Source organism: Macaca nemestrina, chromosome 8, assembly GCF_043159975.1.
Source record: "Macaca nemestrina isolate mMacNem1 chromosome 8, mMacNem.hap1, whole genome shotgun sequence".
NCBI lineage: Eukaryota > Metazoa > Chordata > Mammalia > Primates > Cercopithecidae > Macaca > Macaca nemestrina.
The window spans coordinates 50,275,809-50,299,125 of NC_092132.1; the positions used below are offsets into that span (position 1 = coordinate 50,275,809).

General features: G+C 42.5%; 2 protein-coding genes across 6 annotated transcripts in view; both read right to left on the bottom strand.

The window, feature by feature from the left end:
* Positions 1–4,029, bottom strand: part of LOC105476119 (pleckstrin homology and FYVE domain containing 2) — a 36,320-nt gene extending 32,291 nt beyond the window's left edge. Inside the window, exon 1 of the mRNA XM_011731782.3 lies at positions 3,929–4,029. The gene's annotated coding sequence lies outside the window, so the exon portion shown is untranslated. The remainder of the gene's footprint in view (positions 1–3,928) is intronic.
* The window catches only part of LOC105476118 (NADH:ubiquinone oxidoreductase complex assembly factor 6), a 107,002-nt gene that overhangs the window by 4,640 nt on the left and 79,045 nt on the right, over positions 1–23,317 (bottom strand). For 4 of the 5 annotated variants that reach the window (XM_024791020.2, XM_071067990.1, XM_024791019.2 and 1 more), the window contains one exon: positions 3,929–4,050. In XM_024791020.2, coding sequence (XP_024646788.1) covers positions 3,929–4,050 — 122 coding nt within the window. Of the gene's footprint in view, positions 1–683; positions 2,775–3,928; positions 4,051–23,317 lie in introns of those variants that run through there. The other variant, XM_024791022.2, reaches the window with a different exon arrangement.

Sequence of the window (23,317 nt, forward strand, 5' to 3'; positions counted from 1 at the left end):
ACTGCTCCAAAAATAAAATCCATTCAAACAAAAATGCGCATGTCTCTTGGAGAGGTTGAAATTTAAACTGGGAGAGTTATTTGAGAAATTTTTGGCAGGCAATTAAATTCATCTCTTGAAAGATTTATTGTAAATCATTTTCCTTAGGCAACTGCTCTTTTAACCATCTGTCAAGCTATCTCACCTTAGAATCAAAAAGTGATGTTGAGATACTTATCAATATTTTTAAAAATTAAATCTTCTTGGCAGAAATTTGATCTTGATCTTGGGAGTTTTAACATATAAATCTAGTATACATTGCATCCTGTGAATTTTCCCAACAATCAATATAAATTGAGCATTTGCCTTACTGCAAACTAAGTTTATATCTAACAGGGACATCATTTACTTGTCATATTGGAAACTAAGGAACTAGGTTTATAATCACCTCTGTTCTATCAGAAACACAAGGCTTAACACCCTACAATAAAATGCATTCTAAGTAAATTAGTAAATTACATGTAAAATATGTAAACTTGAGTATAAAAAATCCATATAAAACACACTGCTGTATTACTGTTTTTTCTTTGACTAGCATGCTTCTTTTCCTTTTTTCTTCTTTGTATCTAGCCAATCTTCTGTAATAAGTATGTATTGTTCTATTTTTTAGAAAAACACAAGGCACAATCATGGGTACGTTTTGGATCCAATTCAAATACTCATACACAAAAATACACAGTGGTTGCTTTATTAGTCCATTTTCACTTTGCTGATAAAGACATACCCAAGACTGGGAAGAAAAAGAGGTTTGATTGGACTTACAGTTCCACATAGCTGGGGAGGCCTCAGAATCATGGAGGGAGGCAAAAGGCACTTCTTACATGGCAGCAGCAAGAGAAAATGAGGAAAATGCAAAAGCGTAAACCTCTGATAAAACCATCAGATCTCATTAGACTTATTCACTACCACAAAAACAGTATGGAGGAACCACCCCCAGGATTCAAACTATCTCCCACCGGGTTTCTCCTACAATACATGGGAATTCTGGGAGTACAATTCAAGATGATATTTGGGTGGAGACAAAGCCAAACCATATCATTCTGCCCCTGGAACCTCTAAATCTCATGTCCTCACATTTCAAAACCAATCATGCCTTCCCAACGGTCCCTCAAAGTCTTAACTCATTTCAGCCTTAACTCAAAAGTCCTCAGTCCAAAGTCTCATCTGAGACAAGGCAAGTGCCTTCCACCTATGAGCCTGCAAAATCAAAAGCAAGCCAGTTACTTCCTAGATACAATGGGGGTACAACGTTGGGTAAATCTGTTCCAAATGGGAGAAATTGACCAAAACAAAGGGATTACAAAGCCCATGCAAGTCTGAAACCCAGCAGGGCAGTTTAAAGCTTCAGAATGATCTCCTTTGACTCCAGGTCTCACATTCAGGTCATGCTGATGCAAAAGGTGGGTTCCCATCGTCTTTGGCAGCTCCACCCCTGTGGCTTTGCAGGGTAAGCTTCCCTCCTGGCTGCTTTCAGGTGCTGGCATTGAGTGTCTGTGGCTTTTCCAGGTGCATGGTGCAAGCTGCCAGTGGATCTACCATCCTGGGATCTGCAGAATGGTGGCCCTCTTCTCAGAGCTCCACTAGGCAGTGCCCCAGTGGGGACTCTGTGTCGGGGCTCCAATCCCACATTTCCCTTCTGCACTGCCCTAGCAGAGATTCTCCTTGAGGGCCCCTCCCCTGCAGCAAACTTCTGCCTGGGCATCCAAGCATTTCCATAATCCTCTGAAATCTAGGTGGAGGTTCCCAAATCTCAATTCTTGACTTCTGTGCACCCACAGACTCAACACCACATGGAAGCTGCCACAGCTAGGGGCTTCCACCCTCTGAAGCCACAGCCCAAGCTCTACATTGGCCCCTTTCAGTCATGGCTGGAGTGGCTGAAACACAGGGCACCAAGTCCCTAGGCTGCACACAGCATGGGAACCCTGGGCCTGGCCCATGAAACCACATTTTCCTCCTTGGCCTCTGGGCCTGTGATGGGAGGGGCTGCTGTGAAGGTCTCTGACATGGCCTGGAGATATTTTCCCTATGGTCTTGGGGATCGACATTAGGCTCCTTGCTACTTATGCAAATTTCTGCAGCCAGCTTGAATTTTTCCTCAAAAACTGGGTTTTTCTTTTCTACTGCAGCATCAGGCTGCAAATTTTCTGAACTTTTATGCTCTGTTTCCTGTATAAAACTGAATGCCTTTTATAGTATCGAAGTCACCCCTTGTGTGCTTTGCTACTTAGAAATTTCTTCCACCAGACACGCTAAATCATCCCTCTCAAGTTCAAAGTTCCACAAATCTCTAGGGCAGGGGCAAAATGCCACCAGTCTCTTTGCTAAAACATAAGAGTCACCTTTGCTCCAGTTCCCAGCAAGTTTGTCATCTCCATCTGAGGCCACCTCAGCCTGGACCTTACTGTTCGTATCATTATCAGCATTTTGGGCAAAGCCATTCAACAAGTTTCTAGGAAGTTCCAAACTTTCCCACATTTTCCTGTTGTCTTCTGAGCCCTCCAAACTGTTCCAACCCTCTGTCTGTTACCCACTTCCAAAGTCGCTTGCACATTTTCCGGTATCTTTTCAGCAATGCTCCACTCTACTGGTACCAATTTAGTGTATTAGTCCGTTTTCATACTGCTGATAAAGACACACCCGAGACTGGGAAGAAAAAGAGGTTTCATTGGACTCCCAGTTCCACATGGCTGGGGAGGCCTCAGAATCACAGTGGGAGGCAAAAGGCACTTCTTCTATGGCAACGGCAAGAGAAAATGAGAAGGAAGCAAAAGTGAAAACCCCTGATAAACCCATCAGATCTTATGAGACTTATTGACTATCAAGAGAATACCACAGGAAAGACCGGCCCCCGTGATTCAGTTACCTCCCCCTGGGTCCCTCCCACAACACATGGGAATCCTGGGAGATATAATTCAAGTTGAGATTTGGGTGGGAACACAGCCACACCATACCAGCTGCTTTCTTACATAGAAAATTTCTAAATTATTGGAACATTACCTCCCCTGCCATTAGAGGAAAAATATACAGCAAATGCTGTATTCCTCAACATTAAATCCTATAAATGGCAAAACATTAACCTCAACAAGCAGTTATTTAACAAGCTTATGTCCTATGAAACTAGCTCAAAATAAGCATAAAATCTGCAAAGTTAGAACACTGTATTAGGTTTTTAAAAATTGGTGCAAGATTAAACAAAATTCAACAGAAACCTTAAATTCAAACGTTGCCAAGTGAATCTATTTAAAAAGCAAGCCGGGCTGGGTGCGGTGGCTCATGCCTGTAATCCCAGCACTTTGGGAGGCTGGGGTGGGCAAATCATGAGGTCAGGAGATCAAGACCGTCCTGGCCAACATGGTGAAACATGTGCGTGGTGGCACATGCCTGTAATCCCAGCTACTCAGGAGGCTGAGGCAGGAGAATCACTTGAACCCAGGAGGTGGAGGTTGCAGTAAGCCAAGATCGCGCCACTGCACTCCAGCCTGGTGACAGAGCTAGACTCCATCTCAAAAATAATAATAATTCAAAATGAATTATTATTCTGATTCTGTAAGTTTTTAGTTGGCTAACTCTGTGTAAGTGGCTTAATTGCTCTGCACCTCAATTTCTTTCTTTCTTTCTTTTTTTTTTTTTTCAGCCTCCCAAAGTGTTGGGATTACAGGCGTGAGCCACCATGCCCAGCCTGTACCTCAATATCTTTATTTGTAAAATTTATAAAATGAGGAAAACAATCCCTATCCCCTAGGATTATAAAGATTAGTGATAATATTAAGTAAAACACACAGCACGGCACCTAGCAAATAGATGCTCAATAAACAGAGGATGTGTTGGCAATAGTTGTAGCAAATGTTGCTGCTCTTGAAATTACTAAGAAAATATAAATTTTTACCACTCATGTGGAAAGGCAGGAAGTGGTATATTAATCCTTGACACGTCTGATTCACAGGTCCCTGGCCAATTCTTGCAAAGGTCTTTCCACCATCTTTGTGCCTCTTCAATGACTTTATATTCCTGAAATTGAGAACACAAAAGGCCTGTTCACAAACAGGACAAATACCATGTGAACACACTGTCATTCAGTTGCAGCCACCCAGTCCCACTCCTCACCTGGTCTCCCTTTGACTGTATGAAGCTATCTCCTACACTCATCTCCAGCCCTGACTTCTACCCAGATTCGCCCACATGTTTCTCCACTCCTTAGCTCAAGTTCAGCCACCAGGCCTGGTGGGCACCAAGACAGACAGGCATGGCTGGATAGAGGGGAAGGTGGCTGGACCAAGAGTGCCCCAGAGAAGGGTCTGTGCTCCTTGCAGAGCAGTTTCCCCGTTCTACCTCAATTGGGCCTCAGCACATACAATCGCCATTGCATTATGACTCATACATAAGGCAAGTCATCTTTTAGGAAAGGAAACCAAAATTTGGAAATGAAACTAAGGGCAAGGAAGCCAAAAAACAGGGAACAGAGGCAAGAGGCAGAGAGGCTCATAGCCAGAGACCACAGGACTTGGTGCAAAGATCTGTTTCTAAAACGAGGGCCAAAATTCCTAAGTGTTAGAAAGGAAATTTTGATCTGGAAAACACTAAATTAAATAGCTTTCTGATAGCGACGCAAAGTTATGAATGACCTCTTCCCACTATGCAACACTTTCTCCGTTTACTGAACTTTTCTCCTGTTGTTTCTCTCCCGTATCATCTCCAGCGTATCTGCTTTCCTACAAGAAGAGTCCTGACACACATTCAGCTTTCCCAGAAATGGAGTACTGTAGATATAAAGAGAAATAAAAATATGTTCGTCATGGATTTGAAGACCAAAATTATCACGGAAATCTTCCACTGGGGGATAAGGTTGGAGTGGAAAGAAAATATAGAGTGAATTCATCTTGTTTATTTATATATCAATTCCTTCATTTATTTACAAATATCTATTGCCTGCTATTAACTAAGTATTGTTCCTAGAGTTGGGGATGGCCTGGTAGAAGAAACAGACAGAGTCCCTGTCTTCATGGAGCTCACATTCTAGCAAGGAGAAAAAACACAGACAGTGGTGAGTACAATAAAGGAAATAAAGATGATAGGCAGCATGATGTCACAGGAATCAAGAATCATTTGACATACTTAGTTTGAAACATCTATTAGTGATCTCACATAGCAATATCAAGTCTAGAGCAAGGAGAGAGATCAGGACTGAAAATACAAATTTGACCATTGTCTACAAAGAGATGGGGAATGAGAGTAGAGTTAAGGGTGCTTGCAAGAAAATTTTAAGAATAAAATCTTTCAAAATCAAAGATACAAAGATGAACGAATATAATCTGTCTGTTATGAACTGAATGTTTGTGTCACCCCCAAATTCATGTTAGAATCCTAACCCCCAAAGTGATAGAATTAGGAGTTTGAGCCTTTGAGAGTTAATGAGGTCATGAGAATGGAGTACTCATAAATGGGACTAGCGCCCTTAATAAAAGGACCCCAGAGAATTCTCTCAGCCTCTTTCCACGATGGGAGGATACAAGAGGCAGGTAGTGTACAACTCTCACCATAACCCAACTATGCTGGCACCCTGATTTGAGACTTCCAACTTCCAGAAGTGTAAAAATATATTTCTGTTGTTGATAAGCCACCCAGTTCATGGTATTTTGTTATAGGAGCCCAAACTAAGAAACTATTATAAGAAATGGTGCTTTATGCTCAAAGATGTTTATTGCAGTATTCTAATACCATTAATAAGTGGGAAACACTAAACGTCTGTTTGAGAGCAGTTTAATACTTTGTCACAATGAAATATTATTCAATAATTCAAAGTCTTTACTAAGACTTCTTGATAGAAAAGGGATACATTTATATTATAATGCTAAGTGATAAAAACTACAAACCTATCTATATAGCATGATAACAACATATTAAAAATATGTGTAAAAAAGAACAGGACAGCTCCTTGAAAGGCTGAGTCAGAAGAATCACTTGAACCTGGGAGGCAGAGGTTGCAGTGAGCCGAGATTGTGCTACTGCACTCTGAACAGGCGACAGACAGAGACTCTATCTCAAAAAAAAAAAAAAAAAAGAACAGGAGAAATTACATAAAAGGGTAACCATAGTCTTTTTCTTTTCTTTTTTTTTTTTTTAGTCTTTTCTATATTGTCTACAATTCCCATTTTATTAATCAGCTTAGGCTAGGCTGATGGTGAGGCAACAAAAATTGCTGGACATCTCAATGGCTTAACACATAAAATTTATCTCTCACCCAAAGTCAGCTGTAAGTCAGGTGTAGTAGATAATAAAAGATAACCATTATTAATACTTTCCTGCTCTGTGGCATATGCTACTCACTGCACTAATGGTAAAAGTCTAATTCCCCTCCCTTTGAACCTGAACTGGCCTTAGTGACTTGCCTTGACCAACAGAACATGGCAGCAGTGATGTTCCAGGACATCCAGGGGTAGCTTGTAAGAAGCTTTTTGAATCCCATCTAGGTCTCTTGGAATACTCACTCTTGGGATGCATCTGGTAGGAACCCAGAACCCATGCAGTGAAACTCTAAAGCCACATAGGTGCTCCAATTGACAGCTTCCTTATACCCAGTCAATAGCCAGCATTAATTCCAGCCAGATGAGTGAGCCATTTTGGAGATCCAGCTCCGATGAGTTGTTAGGGGGACTGCAGCTCCAGTTAACACCTGACTGCAATCAGATGAAAGACCCAAGCAAGAACCGCCCAGCTTAGCCCAGTCAGCTGACACAGAATCATAAGAGATAATAGTAAATTGTTGCTTGAAACTACTACATTTTTGGGGGGTTGAACACACAGAAATCAATAACCAGAACATCTGCTGGTTCTCCAAAGCAACTGACATTCATGCAGTGACTCAGTGATCCAGGCTGCTTCGTTCTTACACCTCCACCATCTTAATATCCGGCCTCCACTATCACTCTGAAGGAGAAGAGAGAACTGAAAGTTTGCATGGGAATTTTTGCTGCCTTGGCCTGGAAGAGACATATGTCATTTTTGTCCACAGCCAAGTCATACGGCCTAACTGAAAGGCAAGCTAAGAAATGCAGTCTTCCTGCAGTCTTCCTGCACCCAGGAAGGAGAAAAATGATACACTGGTGAACAGTGGTAATGTCTGTCAAGGCTGTGCATTGCTTTCACTTTTTAATTGTGAAATATTCCAAACATAACAAAAGTGCAATGCCTAAAATAACAGGCATTCATCTACTCACTATCCAGACATCTAACTTGTACAACCACACACACAAAAAGCTTTATTTGTAAAAAGATTATTGGATATTAAATATCCCTGGAGAGCTTTCTGTGGATGTTGAGTGATAATTGCTGACTAAAGTCTTTCAAAGATTTCAAGTTCAGACTCTTTAAAATCCACTCTCACTCCTCAGCCCACCTTTCCAGGGACCTCACAGTTTTTCTACCAGTACACTCAATAGATAGTGTTGGTATTTTTTGCCTCCTTGCGTCCATTTACTCTTTCTAAAACAACATCCTAATTTTCCTTTGCATAACCATTCAACCCCACTCTTAGCAAGACAAGCATAATCTGGATGGGATTAATTCCCCCGTAACTCCAGTGATGAGCTGATCTATGCTCTGCAGGGTAACCCATGCTCCTGGATACAGCCACCAGTCCCATTAGCATAAAGCCCAGGAATTTATCTGACATCTGAGAGCAGAGAGTTTCTCTCTCTTGCTGACATGAACAAGGAATCATATGATCCCAGGACTGTTGGCATCTGCTTTGGGACTGTGAAGGAAGACTGCCCTAGGATGCAGTTCATACAGTGGAAGCCAGAACAGAGACAGGAAAAGAAACAAGATCCTTAATCAAGCCTTTAGAGCCTGAACTACCTCCGGACTTTTTAGGTGACACCATGAATTCTTTTCATTGTTTAAGTCAGCGTAAGTTGGGTTTTCTGTTGATTTCAACCAAGGCTTCTAACTAATAAGTGCCAACGCAATAATCCAGTCACACAGTCACTTTCAGTTCTCTTAAATACATGTACTTTTTACTTCAAAATATGGTTAAACTCATCCTTCAATGTGGTTAGGCTGGGCACAGTGGCTCACACCTGTAATTCCAGCACTTTGGAAGGCAGAGGCAGGAGGATCACTTGAGTGCAGAAATTCAAGACCAGCCTGAGCAACACAGCAAGACCCCCTCTCTAAAAAAAGAAAACTTCGCTGGTTGTGTTGGCATGCACCTGTAGTCCCAGCTACTTGGGGAGATGAGGAGGGAGGATCGCTTGAGCCCAGGAGGCTGAGGCTATAGTGAGCCATCATAGCACCACTGAACTCCAGCCTGGATGACAGAGCAAGATCCTGTCTCAAACAAAACAAAACAAAAAAGTAGCGAGTATAGTCACTTGTAAAAAGCATGATCCAGGCCCCGATGATCATGGCTGAAGAATAAATCACCCTCTGCAGAATCTAGAAAAAAAAAAAAAACTTTAAAAACTGAGAATATTCCAGATTTCCAGCTGATGAGCATTCCTTAAGCGTTGACTTGTAGACATCTGTCACTTTTTTTGTTTGTTTTTTGTTTTTTTGAGATGGAGTTTCGCTCTTTCACCCAGGCTGGAGTTCAGTGGTGCCATCTCCGCTCACTGCAACCTCCGCCTGCCGGTTTAAAGCAATTCTTCCGCCTCAGTGTCCCAGGTAGCTGGGATTACAGGCACGTGCCACCACACCTGGCTAATTTGTGCGTTTTTAGTAGAGACGGGTTTTCACCATGTTGGCCAGGCTGGTCTCTAACTTCTGACCTCAGGGGATCCGCCCGCCTCAGCCTCCCAAAGTGCTGGGATTACAGGCGTGAGCCACCGCGCGACGGACATGTGTCATCATAGGGCATCTGCCTGAACAAGTGGGCAGCTCTCATACTCTGAGGTCCAACCTCCTTAGAACTATCTGCCAAGAAGTCATGTCTGGAGCAGCTGAAAAGAAATCTTGAAGCTGCGTAAAGACCCTCATCCGAGGTCTGACAGCTCATATATGTGAAATATGTGGATAGAAAAGCCTCCGCTGAGTCAAAGTTATGCTTGTAACTTCCCGATGCGGTCATTTGAATGGAGAAGTGTGTGTTCCTCTGAGTATGTGCAACAGAACTCCAACCCATGTGGCCGAGTCAACTGGAGAAAGTTTCAAGGATTGAAAAAAAAGAAAAAGAAAAAGAAGGGAAATGGAGAAACAGTTTTCAATCAGAGAAGCAAGACTCTTCCTTCTCCTGTTATAACTCTCTCATCTTCTCACCACATTTGAACAGCTAGAGAAGTCTCCAAGAAATGATAATATAACATTTAAAAGTTGCCAAGGGAATGCCTTCCAGAAATAGCACAGTAAGTGGAACATGTGGTTTGCAGTCATCTCAGTCATACAAATCCATCTTTTCTTGGGTCACTATAATTTTTCCCTCTCTCCTTCCTGAAAAAGACCCTTCAGCCTTCTTGGTGCTGACAAATATTGAGGTGTTCAAGACAAACTTTGTAGACTCCAGTAGAAATAATGAATGAATTAGATTCATTAAACATAAAAAGAATTTTTGAAGAGTTGGCACTTTGCCAAGTTGAGTACATGATTTGCTTGGCCCTTCAAATGCAAGACTATCTCAATAGACACTTTTGTGTGTGTGTGTGTGTGTGTGTGTTTTGTTTTGTTTGTTTGTTTGTTTTTTGAAACAGTCTCGCTCTACCCCAGGCTGGAGTGTAGTGGCGTGATAGCTCACTGCAACCTCCACCTCTCAGATTCAGGTGATTCACCTGCCTAAGCCTCCTGAGTAGCTGGGATTACAAGCACCTGCCACCACGCCTGGCTAATTTTGAGACACTTTCACATATTCTTTTCTGCAGATCTCAGGAGAACATTTATATGAGCTTATTTTTCATTTCAGATCTAATTTGAAGCACTGGTATCAAAGTCCATTTTATAAATCTCAGCGATATGTTAAAGAAAACCATACCTGCCTTTTTTGTTGATGTTGCTATTTTAATCTCACAGAAAGAAAAATGTAGGAAAAGGAAAGAACATAATTATCACCTGTATATACCGGGTGAATGAAAGAGATTATAGAACAGTGGTAGAAAATATATACAGAAAGTCAGCAAGATGACTCATAAGTACAGTCTCTGAAATAGCTCAGCTTTTGTATACAGTGTGACAGATCTGCCAACAACTAACTAATGTAATAGAATAATGAATCACTTGGGACTAAAGTTATTTAAAAGTTCCTGTGAAGTACACCTCCACAGGCAGTTCCAGAAAATGCCATTGACTTTCAGCAAACATGGCTTTTGGCATAAGGGGGGAATCACAAGAAAGTCACCTACTGGTAAACTCACAGCACCAGCTGCTTTTGCAGTCCTGTGGGCCTCCCTCACATTCGCCTCCACCTGCCTGTCAGGGAACCGCTGGAGTTCAGTGATTAAACTCCCGGGACCATGCCTCTGGCTAAGGGTAAGGTACCCACTCCCCATCCTTCTCCTTTCTTCTCTTGTGCAAGCTCAGGCCACTTAGGGCCCTTCTCTCTTTAAAGCCAACACCATTCATTTTTTGTTTGTTTTTGAAACGGAGTCTCTCTGTCCCCCAGGCTGGAGGGCAGTCTTGCCACCTCAGCTCACCACAATCTCTCTGCCTCCTGGGTTCATGTGATTCTTGCCACTGTCACTCATCATATCTCTGGCTTCACTTCTCTAGTCCAAGGGTGGAGGTACAGATTGCTTGTTCAATGCAGTCTTTGCTCTTCCCAAACAAAAGCACTTATTTCCTTTCCCGACTAAGCCTTCACTGCAGATGACCTCAGGAAGGCAAGCAGGGAAAGAAGAGTCAATGCAGGAAGGCTCAGGGCTTAAGAAATCCCACCAAGTTCTCACCTTCCAGGACCTGGATACAATTCCTGACCCCTGGGAGGTCCCGCAGAATTTGTGTAGTCCACACCTCACTGTATCATAAGCTCTGAGGTCTCCTCTCCCTGGGATGGGGATGGGGCAGAGTTGATCATTCCTCCATGAGGCCTCCCTCCCAGCAATTAAACCTGCAGCTCCAGTGGGGACTGAATGGTGAGTCAGCTACTATCTCCTCTGGCACCATTTGTCTGAAGTAAATAATTTAATTTCCGAAGGCCCCTAGACTGGATGACACATCTTTTTTAAGTATTCCCTATTCCATAGAGAAATTATTCTCTCCAGGCTTTTCCTCACACTCCCGACAAAAAATCAGACTAAACTCAGGCCGCCAGGTTTCCAGCCCTTCCTCTGCCACTTGCTTGCAACCTGCGTGACCTCCGGCACATCACTGAACTTCAGTCAGTCTCAGTTTCCTCACCTGTAGGACTGTGGTGGTCTCAAAGAGATCGTTACTCAGCACAGACCCTGGTATACAGTAAGAATTAACACCAGGAGTCTTGTCAATATCTGCTGGCCAGGATCCAGCACCTAAGGGGGCAATGCCTGGCCTGGCAGTGGGCCATCTGGACTTTGCTCCAGCGTGGCAGCTGGCATCCATTCAGATTGGTCAGCCCATGGGACATCCTGGTTGCTAAACATTTTTAATCTTAGTGCTGTTTGTTTTTAATCTTAATGTTTGTACTGTGTGTGCTAAAAGCAAAGTCATACAGAGAAATATATACTAATGGGTCATCAAAGCATTGGGGAGGAGAGAGAGGAATCGGCAGAAGCATGGAGGGATGGGAGGGAGGAGGACGGCAAGGTGTCTTTTGTCTGCAACATGGTAGGCAAACAGGATCTTAATGGCTTATGGTGTAACAGAGAAGTGCAGGGAAGACTGTTGTGTTAGTTTCCTGTGGCTGCCGGAACAGATTGTCACAAACTGAATGGCTTAAAGACAACAGAAATCAACTCTCTCATAGTTTTAGACGCCAGAAGGTTCAAGCTCTCTCTGAAGGCTCCAGGAGAGAATCCTTCCTTGCCTTTCTAGCTTCTGGTGACTCTAGGAGTTCACTGGCTTGTGTCAGTGGAGCTCCAGTCTCCCCTGTGTGTCTCTGCGTCTTCAATGTCCGCTGCCTTTTTCTTATAAGGACACCTGTCACTAGATTAGCGCCCACCCTAAACCCATGATGATCTTATTTTGAGACCTTTCATGTCATTGTATCTGCAAAGAATGGCTTTTGAAGTAAGGTCGAATCACAGGTTCTGGGAGTTCAGACTTGAACATATATTTCTGGGGACCACTATTCAACCCATTACAATTATACACAAAAGCAGAGGCCTTTGCACACTTAATATTAAACTTAAGCACATCAGCAAAACCCCTTTGGCCATGTAAAATAGCACAATCAGGTTCCAAGGATTAGGAGGTGGACATCTTTGAGGGGCCATTATTCTGTCCGCCGTAGTTGGAAGCACGGATTTCTTTCTAAGAGCAGTAGGAATCAATGGGAGGTTTTAAGCAGGGGAGTGAAACCAGCAGAATCAGGATGCAAAAGCAGAAGAATCATACTGGAAGCAGGGACAAAAGGCTTATCCGTAGTTGGAGGATACAAAGTGAACATAGGAGCCCGCTAAATGGTATTTTAAAACTGACGTAATATATGGTCATGTGTATGATAATGGTAAATAATATGTTTTTATTGTTTCATAGTCTGGGCTTGGTCTTTCTCAATTAATCCTCTGAGGTTTTTATAAGGTCCTGAGTTCCAGGACCCCTTTGGTTGTTGTTAGAAGTGGACAGCTGGCCATGATGGATCCCAGATGACTATTTTGGTCAAGATTCTGGTGCCCACAATGAGCAGGCAGGTGTGCGAGTGCCTGAAGGCATGCTGCTTTGGCAGGCACATTTCCACAACACCTTACCAAGGCACTACCTACACGAGCAAGATGCTGGAACCATCTCAAGAACAAGCAAATGGCTAAACAGCAAGAGGAAAGAATGTCATCAAACTATAATCCAGGAATGTGCAGTACGTGGCTTCTTGGAAACACTTTATAAACACCAAGTAAAAAGAGTGCACAGAATCAATCATACTGAGATGACGCATGTATTTAAAGGATACATATGTCAGTAAGGATTTGAATAGAGTTTTATATTTTCTGTGATGTTTGTGAAGTGTATTCCAACCTGTCTGTGCTTCTGGCAACAGCTTCCTGTCTCTGATCTTGCATTGGTTGCTCAGAATTGCCTGGAATGCCTTCCAATTACTCCTTTCGGCTTGCCTCTTTTTGCTCCTGCTGTCTTCACTGGTCTTCTAATCTCATCCCTCCCTGCTTCATCTTTCCCTACCTACCTCAATGCTACTTGTTAAAATAAAAGCCTTGAGTTTGCTGGCTACCCCTGGCTGCACTGGGTGTCTTGGCTTCCCTGTCATAAGTGTGGGTAAGAACCTCTGGCTTCCTGCCCAGGCCTTTAGGGTCAATCGAGCCAGGCCAGCCCACCAGGCTTCACCTCCAAGCAGGGGATCAGAGAGTTGGGATAATAATTCCTTTCTAGCAATGCATCACTTGTAGAAGGTACAAGTGATTTACCAATCAGCATAGGAAAGACTGCATTCAGCCAGAACTTTTCCATAGCAACAGAAATCTTGGAGCTGACTCTGAATTGTGGGGACCGGAAAGGACATTATCCAATAACACCTTGATGGAGCAAAATAAAGGGGGGAGGCAAATTTTCCTTCAGGAGATTGGATAGCAACATGGTTCTAATGTAGAATTATCCATTATATCAATTTAACAGTTACAGAGGAGGCAGAAGAACATAAAAATTTAAAAGCACAGACTCTGGGCCCAGATTTTCCAGATTCAAATCCCAGCTTTGCTACTTACTGGCTGTTGTTTTTGAATCAGTGGCTTAACTTCTCTTTATCTTTGTGGCTGCTACACCTCCACAATCAGGATAAGAATAGTATCTGCCTTATCGGGTTGTTTTGAAGATTATAGAAAGCACTTAGAATAGTGCCTGGAACATAGAAGCACTCAATGTGTGTTAGCTAACTTATTTTTACTGGAATGTGTCCAACACTCCACACCACTGATATTTGCTATGGGTTTTGCTAGCCCATCTGGCTTCTTAAGTAAGTAGCACCCATGAACCATACCTTACAGAGCAACGAAACTGTGCCTGCAGATAAAGAGCTCCACAAAGGCATCTTGACAGTTGCTGGGTAAGAAGCTGAAGCATGTTCTGCCTGGTGCAGTTTGTTGGTTAGGCGAGATGCTAATGAGATCACAGCTGTAGAATCAAATATATTCACTCTGTTCTATGACTCCAAACTAAAGTTTTTCCTCCTCCAACCATCTCTCAGGCAGATGCCACTGCTCGTAAGGACAGCCAGTCACCATCATTGGCTATTATTGGACTAAGAGCACCATTATTGGAGAAACTGCCACAGGTCCACAGATAACACATAATGAGTCATTAGAATATTCCCCCTAAATTAATAAGAATGGTTTTCACCACAATCCAGGGGATTCAATTAAGGTAATTCAAAGATGATAAAGAGGAGAAGGATACTTATAAGGACATACTGGTACGCAACTTTACAAATTTTTTGGAAGTATAGCAAAATAGTCCATAAAAGAGGCAGAAACAGACTCACCTGCATGATCTTGGATAAGTCACTTTCACTTTACCAATCTGAATTTCAGTTTCCTTATCAGGAAAGCAGGCAGGGGCTGGTCTAGGTGACCCAATGTAATCACAAGGGTCCTTATAAGAGAGAGGTAGGAAGTCCAGAGTCAGAGAAGGAAGATGCGACGATAGAAGAAGAGGCCAAAGTGATATGGGGTCATGAGAAGACAAATGATGGACATATGGGTTCGTCATGAAGGCATCTATCTGTCTGTCTATCTATCTATCTATCTATCTATCTATCTATCTATCTATCTATCGCTGCATCTCTATCTATGATTACATTTTCTGAAAAATCCAACCATTTATACATCTTATCATGGAATTGTAAGGCATTCTCTGAAGAGTACAATGATTTCCAGATGCTCTTCCAATGGATAAGCAGCCTGCATGGGAAGAAGTTAGATGAAGCTAAGAAAGAAGTTTGACTCAGGCCGTAAGACCACACAGACCTTAGAGGCGTCTCTGGATATTATTCTGTTGAGCACAAATCCATCAAATGTTTTAAATTTGTTAATCATTTATTTTGCTTTGTGAATTCTAAAAAGGTTATAAAAGGACATGCCTGTACATTATGTTGGACAGATAGACTTTGATTTTTATTGCCCAACTAATTAATATTAAAGTTTTTGGAAGGACATTTTTAACAAGCGAGCTGAGAAGCTTTGGGGGGATTTAGTCTGCGTCGTTTGTTATCCTGAAAGATCTTGGAGCTGGGAAAAAAAACCTGCAAATGGGGTAAACTGTAAATTGTTTCTATATCTAATTCCACCCAAACATCACAAAATTTTTCACATATTGAGAAATATGAAAGAATAGTACAATGAATACCTGTATATTCTCCACTTCAGTACAATGATTAAAATGTTGCTACATCCACTCTATTTATCTATCTATTTTTATTGTGGTAAATTTTAACCATTTAACTAATCAATATTGGAATCCCTGCTTTCAGTTCTTTTGTGTGCATACTCAGAAGTGGAATTACTAGATAAAACTGTAATTCTACATTTAATTTTTTGAGGAACTGCCATACTGTTTTTCATAGTAGCTGTACCACTTTACATCCCACCAGCAAAGCACAAAGCTTCCAGTTTCCCCATATCCATGCCAACACTGGTTGTTAAATGTACAGTTTGGTGGTCTTAAATACAATCACACTGTGTGCAACCATCACCACTATTCATCTCCAGAACTTTTTCACCATCCCAAACAGAAACTTTCTACCCATTAAACAATAACTCCCAATTTGTCCCTTCCCCCAGGCCCTGGTAAGCACTGTTCTACTTTTTGTCTCTACGTATTTGACTATTCTTCATAGCTTATATAGGTGGAACCATACCATATTTGTCCTTTTGTATCTGGCTTATTTTACTTAGTACAATGTCTTCAAGGCTCATCCATAATATGGCATGTATCAGAATTCCATTCCTTTTTAAGGCTAGGAAATATCCCATAGTATGTACGTACCACATTTTATTTAGCCAGTTATTCATCAATAGATATTTGGGTTGTTTCCAAAACATTCCAAATAGTGCTGCTATGAACATGGGTGTAAAATATTTGAGTCCCTGCTTTCAGTTCTTTTGTGTACAGACCCAGAAGTGGAATTACTAGATAAAACTGGAATTCTATATTTAATTTTTTGAGTAACTGCCATACTGCTTTCCATAGCAGTTGTACCATTTTACATCCCACCAGCAAAGTACAAGGATTCCAACTGCCCCATATCCACACCAACACTGGTTATGTTCTGGCTTTTTGTTGTTGTTTTTTTTCTATAACAGCCATCCTAATGGGTGTGAAGTGCCAGCCGATGTTTCCAAGATCATTTGGATGAGAGGACTTGCCAACACAGCCTAACCAAACTCATGCAGCCCAGACGGTTGAATAGCAGGAGCGCATCTTTCTCCATCTACTTCTGGTACTATCCAAGCTCCTAGGTCACAAATCCAAATGACTCCAGGTCATTCAGTTATACCCTCCCAAGCTCCTCTAGCTCCTGAAAGGCAGACTCATTCTGTCCCTTACATATGTCCTTGATGACTTCCTTGGTACCTTTAAAAACTCAATAATCTGTACTTACGTTAACATTTTTAAAAAACTATTTTTAATAATAGCTTTATTCAGATACAATTATCGTAAGATAAAATCCACCTTTTCAGAGTAACACTTTTTTTTATTATACTTTAAGTTCTGGGATACATGTGCAGAATGTGCAGGCTTTTTACATAGGTATACACGTGCCATAGTGGTTTGCTGCACCCATCAACCCGTCATCTACATTAGGTATTTCTCCTAATGCTATCCCTTCCCTGTCCCCCTACTCCCTGACAGGCCCTGTTGTGTGATGTTCCCCTCCCTGTGTCCAGGTGTTCTCATTGTTCAACTCCCACTTATTAGTGAGAACATGCGATGTTTGGTTTTCTTTTCTTGTGTTAGTTTGCTGAGAATGATGGTTTCCAGCTTCATCCATGTCCCTGCAAAGGACATAAACTCATCCTTTTTTATGGCTGCATAGTATTCCATGATGTACATTGCCACATTTTCTTTATCCAGTCTATCATTGACGGGCATTTGGGTTGGTTCCAAGTCTTTGGTATTGTGAACAGTGCTTCAATAAACATATGTGTTCATGTGTCTTTATAGCACAATGATTTATAATCCTTTGGGTATATACCCAGTAATGGATTGCTGGGTCAAATGATATTCCGGTTCTAGATCCTTGAGGAATCACCACACTGTCTTCCACAATGGTTGATCTAATTTATACTCCCACCAACAGTGTAAAAGCGTTCCTATGTCTCCACATCCTCTTCAGCATCTGTTGCTTCCCAACTTTTTAATGATTGCCATCCTAACTGGGATGAGATGGTATCTCATTTTGGTTTTGATTTGCATTTCTCTAATGACCAGTGATGATGAACTTTTTTTCATATGTTTTTTGGCCACATAAGTGTCTTTTTTTGAGAAGTGTCTCTTCATATCCTTTGCCCAGTTTTTGATGGGGTTGTTTTTTTCTTGTAAATTTGTTTAAGTTCCTTGTAGATTCTGGATATTAGCCTTTTTTCAGATGGATAGATTGCAAAAATTTTCTCCCATTCTGTAGGTTGCCTGTTCACTCTGATGATAGTTTCTTTTGCTGTGCAGAAGCTCTTAGGTTTAATTAGATCCTATTTGTCAATTTTGGCTTTTGTTGCCATTGCTTTTGGTGTTTTAGTCATGAAGTCTTTGCCCATGCCTATGTCCTGAATAGTATTGCCGAGGTTTTTCTTCAAGGGTTCTTATGGTTTTAGGTCTTATGTTTAAGTCTTTACTCCATCTTGAGTTAATTTTTGTATAAGGTGTAAGGAAGGGGTCCAGTTTCAGTTTTCTACATATGACTAGCCAGTTTTCCCAACACCGTTTATTAAATAGGAATCCTTTCCCCATTGCTTGTTTTTGTCAGGTTTGTCAAAGATCAGATGGCTGTAGATGTGCAGTGTTATTTCTGAGGCCCCTGTTCTGTTCCATACACTTTTTTTTTTTTTTTTGAGACACAGTCTAGCTCTGTTGCCCAGGCTGGAGTACAGTGGCACAATCTCGGCTCACTGGAAGCTCCGCCTCCCGGGTTCACGCCATTCTCCTGCCTCAGCCTCCCAAGTAGCTGGGACCACAGGTGCTGCCACCATGCCTGGCTAATTTTTTGTATTTTTAGAAGAGACGGGGTTTCACTGTGTTAGCCAGGATGGTCTTGATCTCCTGACCTTGTGATCCACCTGCCTTGGCCTTCCAAAGTGCTGGGATTACAGGCATGAGCCACTGCACCCGGCCCATACACATATTTTTAAAGACAACTTTCTAGTTCCTATGATTAAGATGGTTGCCCTTAGGCCAGGCAAGGTGACTCGTGCCTGTAATCCCCGCACTTCAGGAGGTCAAGGCAGGAGGATCACTTAAGCATAGCAGTTTGAGACCAGCCTGGGCAACATGGCAAAACTCCATCTCTACAAAAAAATACAAAAATTGGCCAGGTGTGATGGCTCACACCTGTAATCCCAGCAATTTGGGAAGCCAAGGCAAGCAGATCACGTAATCAGGAGTTTGAGACCAGCCTGGCCAACATGGTGAAACCCCATCTCTACTAAAAATACAAAAAATTAGCCAAACATGGTGGCGCATGTCTGCAATCCCAGCTACTCGCAAGGCTGAGGCAGGAGAATTGCTTGAACCCAGGAGGCAGAGGTTGCAGTGAGCCAAGATCATGCCACTGCATTCCAGCCTGGGCAATAGAGTGAGACTCCGTCTCAAAAACAAAACAAAACAAGACACAAATTAGCTGGGTGTGGTGGCACGCACCTGTAATCCCAGCTACTTGGGTTGCTGAGATGGGAAGATCGCTGGAGTCCAGAAGGTTGAGGCTGCAGTGAGCCATGATTGCACCACTGCACTCCAGCCTGGGCAACAGAGTGAGACCCTGTCTCAAAAAAAGAAAAAAAAAGCCCCTAAATTCAGGGTCACTTTTTAGAAGAGGAGTATTTTGTGATAGAGCAACAGTGTGCTATATCTCAACTAGACATCTGCTTACAGGCATGGCCAGCTGTCTTGGTCAGGCTCTCTTGGTTGATGGAAACAAAGACTCATTTATTCCTTAGAAAAAGGCCATTTATGATAAAGATCTTTGTGAACAGAAGCTAGGAAGCCATCTGGAACTGAGGCTACTTTTTCTTTCTTTTGGGGTACGTGATCTCTCTCTCTCTCTCTCTCTCTCTCTCTGTCTCTGTGTGTGTATGTGTGTGTGTGTGCGCACGTGTGTTGGTGTGTGTTTCTCATAGCATCATTGCTTCTCTGTGTGCTTCTGTTACACTCAAAAGTTTGACTTGCTCTTACCCTCCATGGCCCCAATTTCTAATCTCCTCTCTTTCTGGGCATCCTTTTTGTTTCCTGATCCTGTCACTAACAACTTTATTCTCTCAGAGAGAAACTCTGGCTGCCACAGCTCATCTTTCCCAGCCAGGCCAGATGATCAGTGCTGACCAGCTGATATAGTGCTGCTCGAGGGCCAGCTGCCCAGCCCGGAACAATCTACCTTGCTGTGAGGGGGCTGCAATCACATAACAAAAGAAACGCAGAGGACAGGGTGAAGAGAGCCCAATGGCAACTGCACACACAATGGAGTGTGTTACAATGGGATGAGGAAGCCGAAGATTAGGAAGCATGACTCTTTTAGAATGGGCAGTTATAATGTAATGCTCTTTGCTCCAGAGGGGACACTGTATCTTCCAAGGCTGTTCACTACATTAACATCCTTAGACGAGGCTGAGAAAGACAGTCCAGAACAAAAGGGAAGTCAGTACCTTTGTGTTTAAGTGCAACTGTAAGATGCCTACTTGCATTTTATTCTTTTAAGTCATAGAAATAGGCCAGCTTTTGCCTGGGCCCTTCTAGGCTCTACTTGGTAAGTGTCCACCAGCCCTACCTAAAAGAGTACAGAAGGATGTCCACCTGGTTGAACCAAGCCATCCAGAATGGTAGGGAAGGCACCAACCATAGGGACATAGCACAGGGAGTTACAAATGTAAATGTGTACAGGGGCCAGGCAGGTAGATGTATGAGCGAGGTGACTAGATATAAGAATTGGGAGTAGTGGGAATTGCACTAGACAGGAGAGGCCATGCTCTATTTGAAACTGGGAGCCAATACTTAGTTCCAGTTGATTATTTCCATGGAAGAACGAGGGTCCCAAGTTGTTTGACCTCTTTTTTCCCAAAAGAACTAGGAAACATGAATTTTTATGTGCTATGTCACCCAGCCTTTAAATGCTGGTAATGAATTAGAATTTAAAATACAGGTGCAATGGCTTACAGCTTAATCCCAGTACTTTGGGAGGTGGAGGCAGGAGGATTGCTTGAAGTCAGGAGTTTGAGACCAGCCTGGGCAACATAGTGAGACCTTGTCTTTATCACATTAAAAAATAAAAATAAGCTGGAAACCATCATTCTCAGCAAACTATCGCAAGAACAGAAAACCAAACACCACATGTTCTCACTCATAGGTGGGAACTGAACAATGAGATCACTTGGACTCGGGAAGGGGAACATCACACACTGGGGCCTATCATGGGGAGGGGGGAGGGGGAGGGATTGCATTGGGAGTTATACCTGATGTAAATGACAAGTTGATGGGTGCTGACGAGTTGATGGGTGCAGCACACCAACATGGCACAAGTATACATATGTAACAAACCTGCATGTTATGCACATGTACCCTAGAACTTAAAGTATAATAATAATAAAATAATAATAATAATAATAAAATAAATAAATAAAAATAAAATAATGTAAGTGGCCAGGAGAAAACCCAAAGAAGCTGTGGTTGGAACTGATGCAGCAGCCTTATAAAGGAAGAAGCAGGCTCTGATAGACACCTGATCTGCCCCCACAAGTGGGTAGTTAAAGCCCTGGTTGATCACAGTCTTAATGGGTAAGCTCATTCAATTAAGAGAACAAAAAGCTAGGGATTGTGGAGAGTACTCTGTTAGAATCACAATCCCGTCCTCTTGCCCTACTCCAACTTCTTCTCCAAGAAAGAAAGAATAGCTTATTTTATTGGGAGTTCAGACAAAAGAACCATGCATGCCTGGACTGGCTCACTCCTATCCTTCTCTTTGAGTTTTGCCTATCTCCAAAGAAAGTTGCTGGATGTCTATGCCGTATGTTTTACAGCAGCCAATCTACATGGCAAGAGGGGCAGGAGGTTGGGGAACAGGATCCTGTGGGCTGTTTAACACTACCAGAGACCATGACACAGGGTCAGCCCCTGAATGTTATTCAATATGAACTTTTCTCAGTAATAAAGCTGACATTTTATTTGCCATCCTACTGATTTTTGAGTCAGTTTCTCAATTGTTTCTAAATTTGGTTAAGAAAAAGGTGTGGCATTTATTTATCTGTTCCAACTCAAACAGGCATTATTATTATTTACACTTTACAGGGGAGAAAACAGTCATTGGTTGATCAAGCTGTATCTGGCCCTATACTCTCTGTTCCTAATAACCACCCATGCAGTAGATTTCTGCCTGCCTATCAGTCATTTCTCTCTCTTCTGGTATCAACAGGTTGATATTCCTTGGAATTTCCTCTGTACATTTGATAGGGGTAAGGTTGACTCACTCCCAAGGGCTGACCAATCGGAGCCACTAAACCACCTGAACACTGTGATTGGCTCAGGAACAAACATGTGACACATGCTTGGCAAAACAGAGTCAAACTTAATCTGGCGTAATGCTGGGGGACAAAAGTACTCTCTTTGCATTGGGGTCACTGAAATGAAGGGTTAAAAGCCTGGAGTTGCCACCCACCATCTTGTCATCATAAGATACATGACTGTAGAGCCTATAGAGAAAAAAAGGAATGCAAAGGTGGTGTGCTGGTCTCAGCCTATTGCCTCTCAGCTCCATATTTACCCTTCATTGTTTGTTGAGCAAAAATCTAGCTGGGCCCTTAAGTATTTCTCTTTTACTATTTGTCATGTTATTAAACTTTTTCAGTAGAGGGCGCTGAAGAGACACTGCAGAAGACATACGGTTTGCTTCCTGGTTCCAGTGTGTTCACTGGGAGCATGGGCTGCTTCTCCAGTGTCCAGCTCTTGCAACACTGACAGCTCCTCTACCACCTGGCTCCTTCAGTACCAGCAGCTTACCAGGGCACCTCCCTCAGGTACCCTCAGTGAAATACTTTCTCATGAATTGCTTTTCTGAGCATCCTAGAAGATGAATTTCCAGCAAGTTCCAGGGAATAGATTTCTAGCAAGTTCCACTGACACTGCATGACAGCAACTTTGTTAGCAACTCTGTCAATCAATGAGACACAGCCATGTGCTCTTTGACAAGTTCTGGGTCTTAACCCAGGGGGTCAGAAGTGGGGGGCCAGGAGTGGCAGATTCTTCCTTAGGTGCTCTATCTCAGCCCTAAGAGAAGTAGTACTCCTTAAATCTGCTATTTGTGCATCCTTTCAAATTCTCTTTATCTCTTACTAGCCAATCCATTGTTGCCCCAGTCCCCTGTTAATAGTTAATAATTCTTTAGATTGGCTGGGTGTGGTGGCTCCTGCCTGTAATCTCAGCACTTTGGGAAGCCAAGGCAGGTGGATCACCTGAAGTCAGGAGTTCGAGACCAGCCCGGTCAACATGGTGAAACCCCAACTCTAGTACAAATACAAAATTAGCTGGTTTGGTGGCAGGCACCTGTAATCCCAACTACTCGGGAAGCTGAGGCAGGAGAATCACGTGAACCCGGGAGGCGGAGGTTGCAGTGAGCTAAGATCGTGCCATTGCATGCCAGCCTGGGCAACAAGAGTGAGACTCCATCTCAAAAAAAAAAAAAAATACTTTTTTAGGTTACGCTTTTCCTAATGTTCAAACAATCGCGTGGCTGCTCACTCTTGATGGAACTGTGAATGACACAGATGGCTGGTGACACCAGGCCCTGATGGCACTGGCTAAACCTGGATCTGGATCCAGCTGGATCAGAAGCTGCCTCTTCCTCTGGACTTTTTCAATTACAGAAGCCAATTTTTTTTTCTTTACTTGAGTCATTTTGAGTTGGGTTTTCTGCCTCTGTTAAACCGAAGAATCCTGATTACAGAAGCCACAAAAGGGGAACGAACAATTGAAATAACAAGAAATGTTTACCCGGGAAGAGTCATCTTCCGAGGGGACA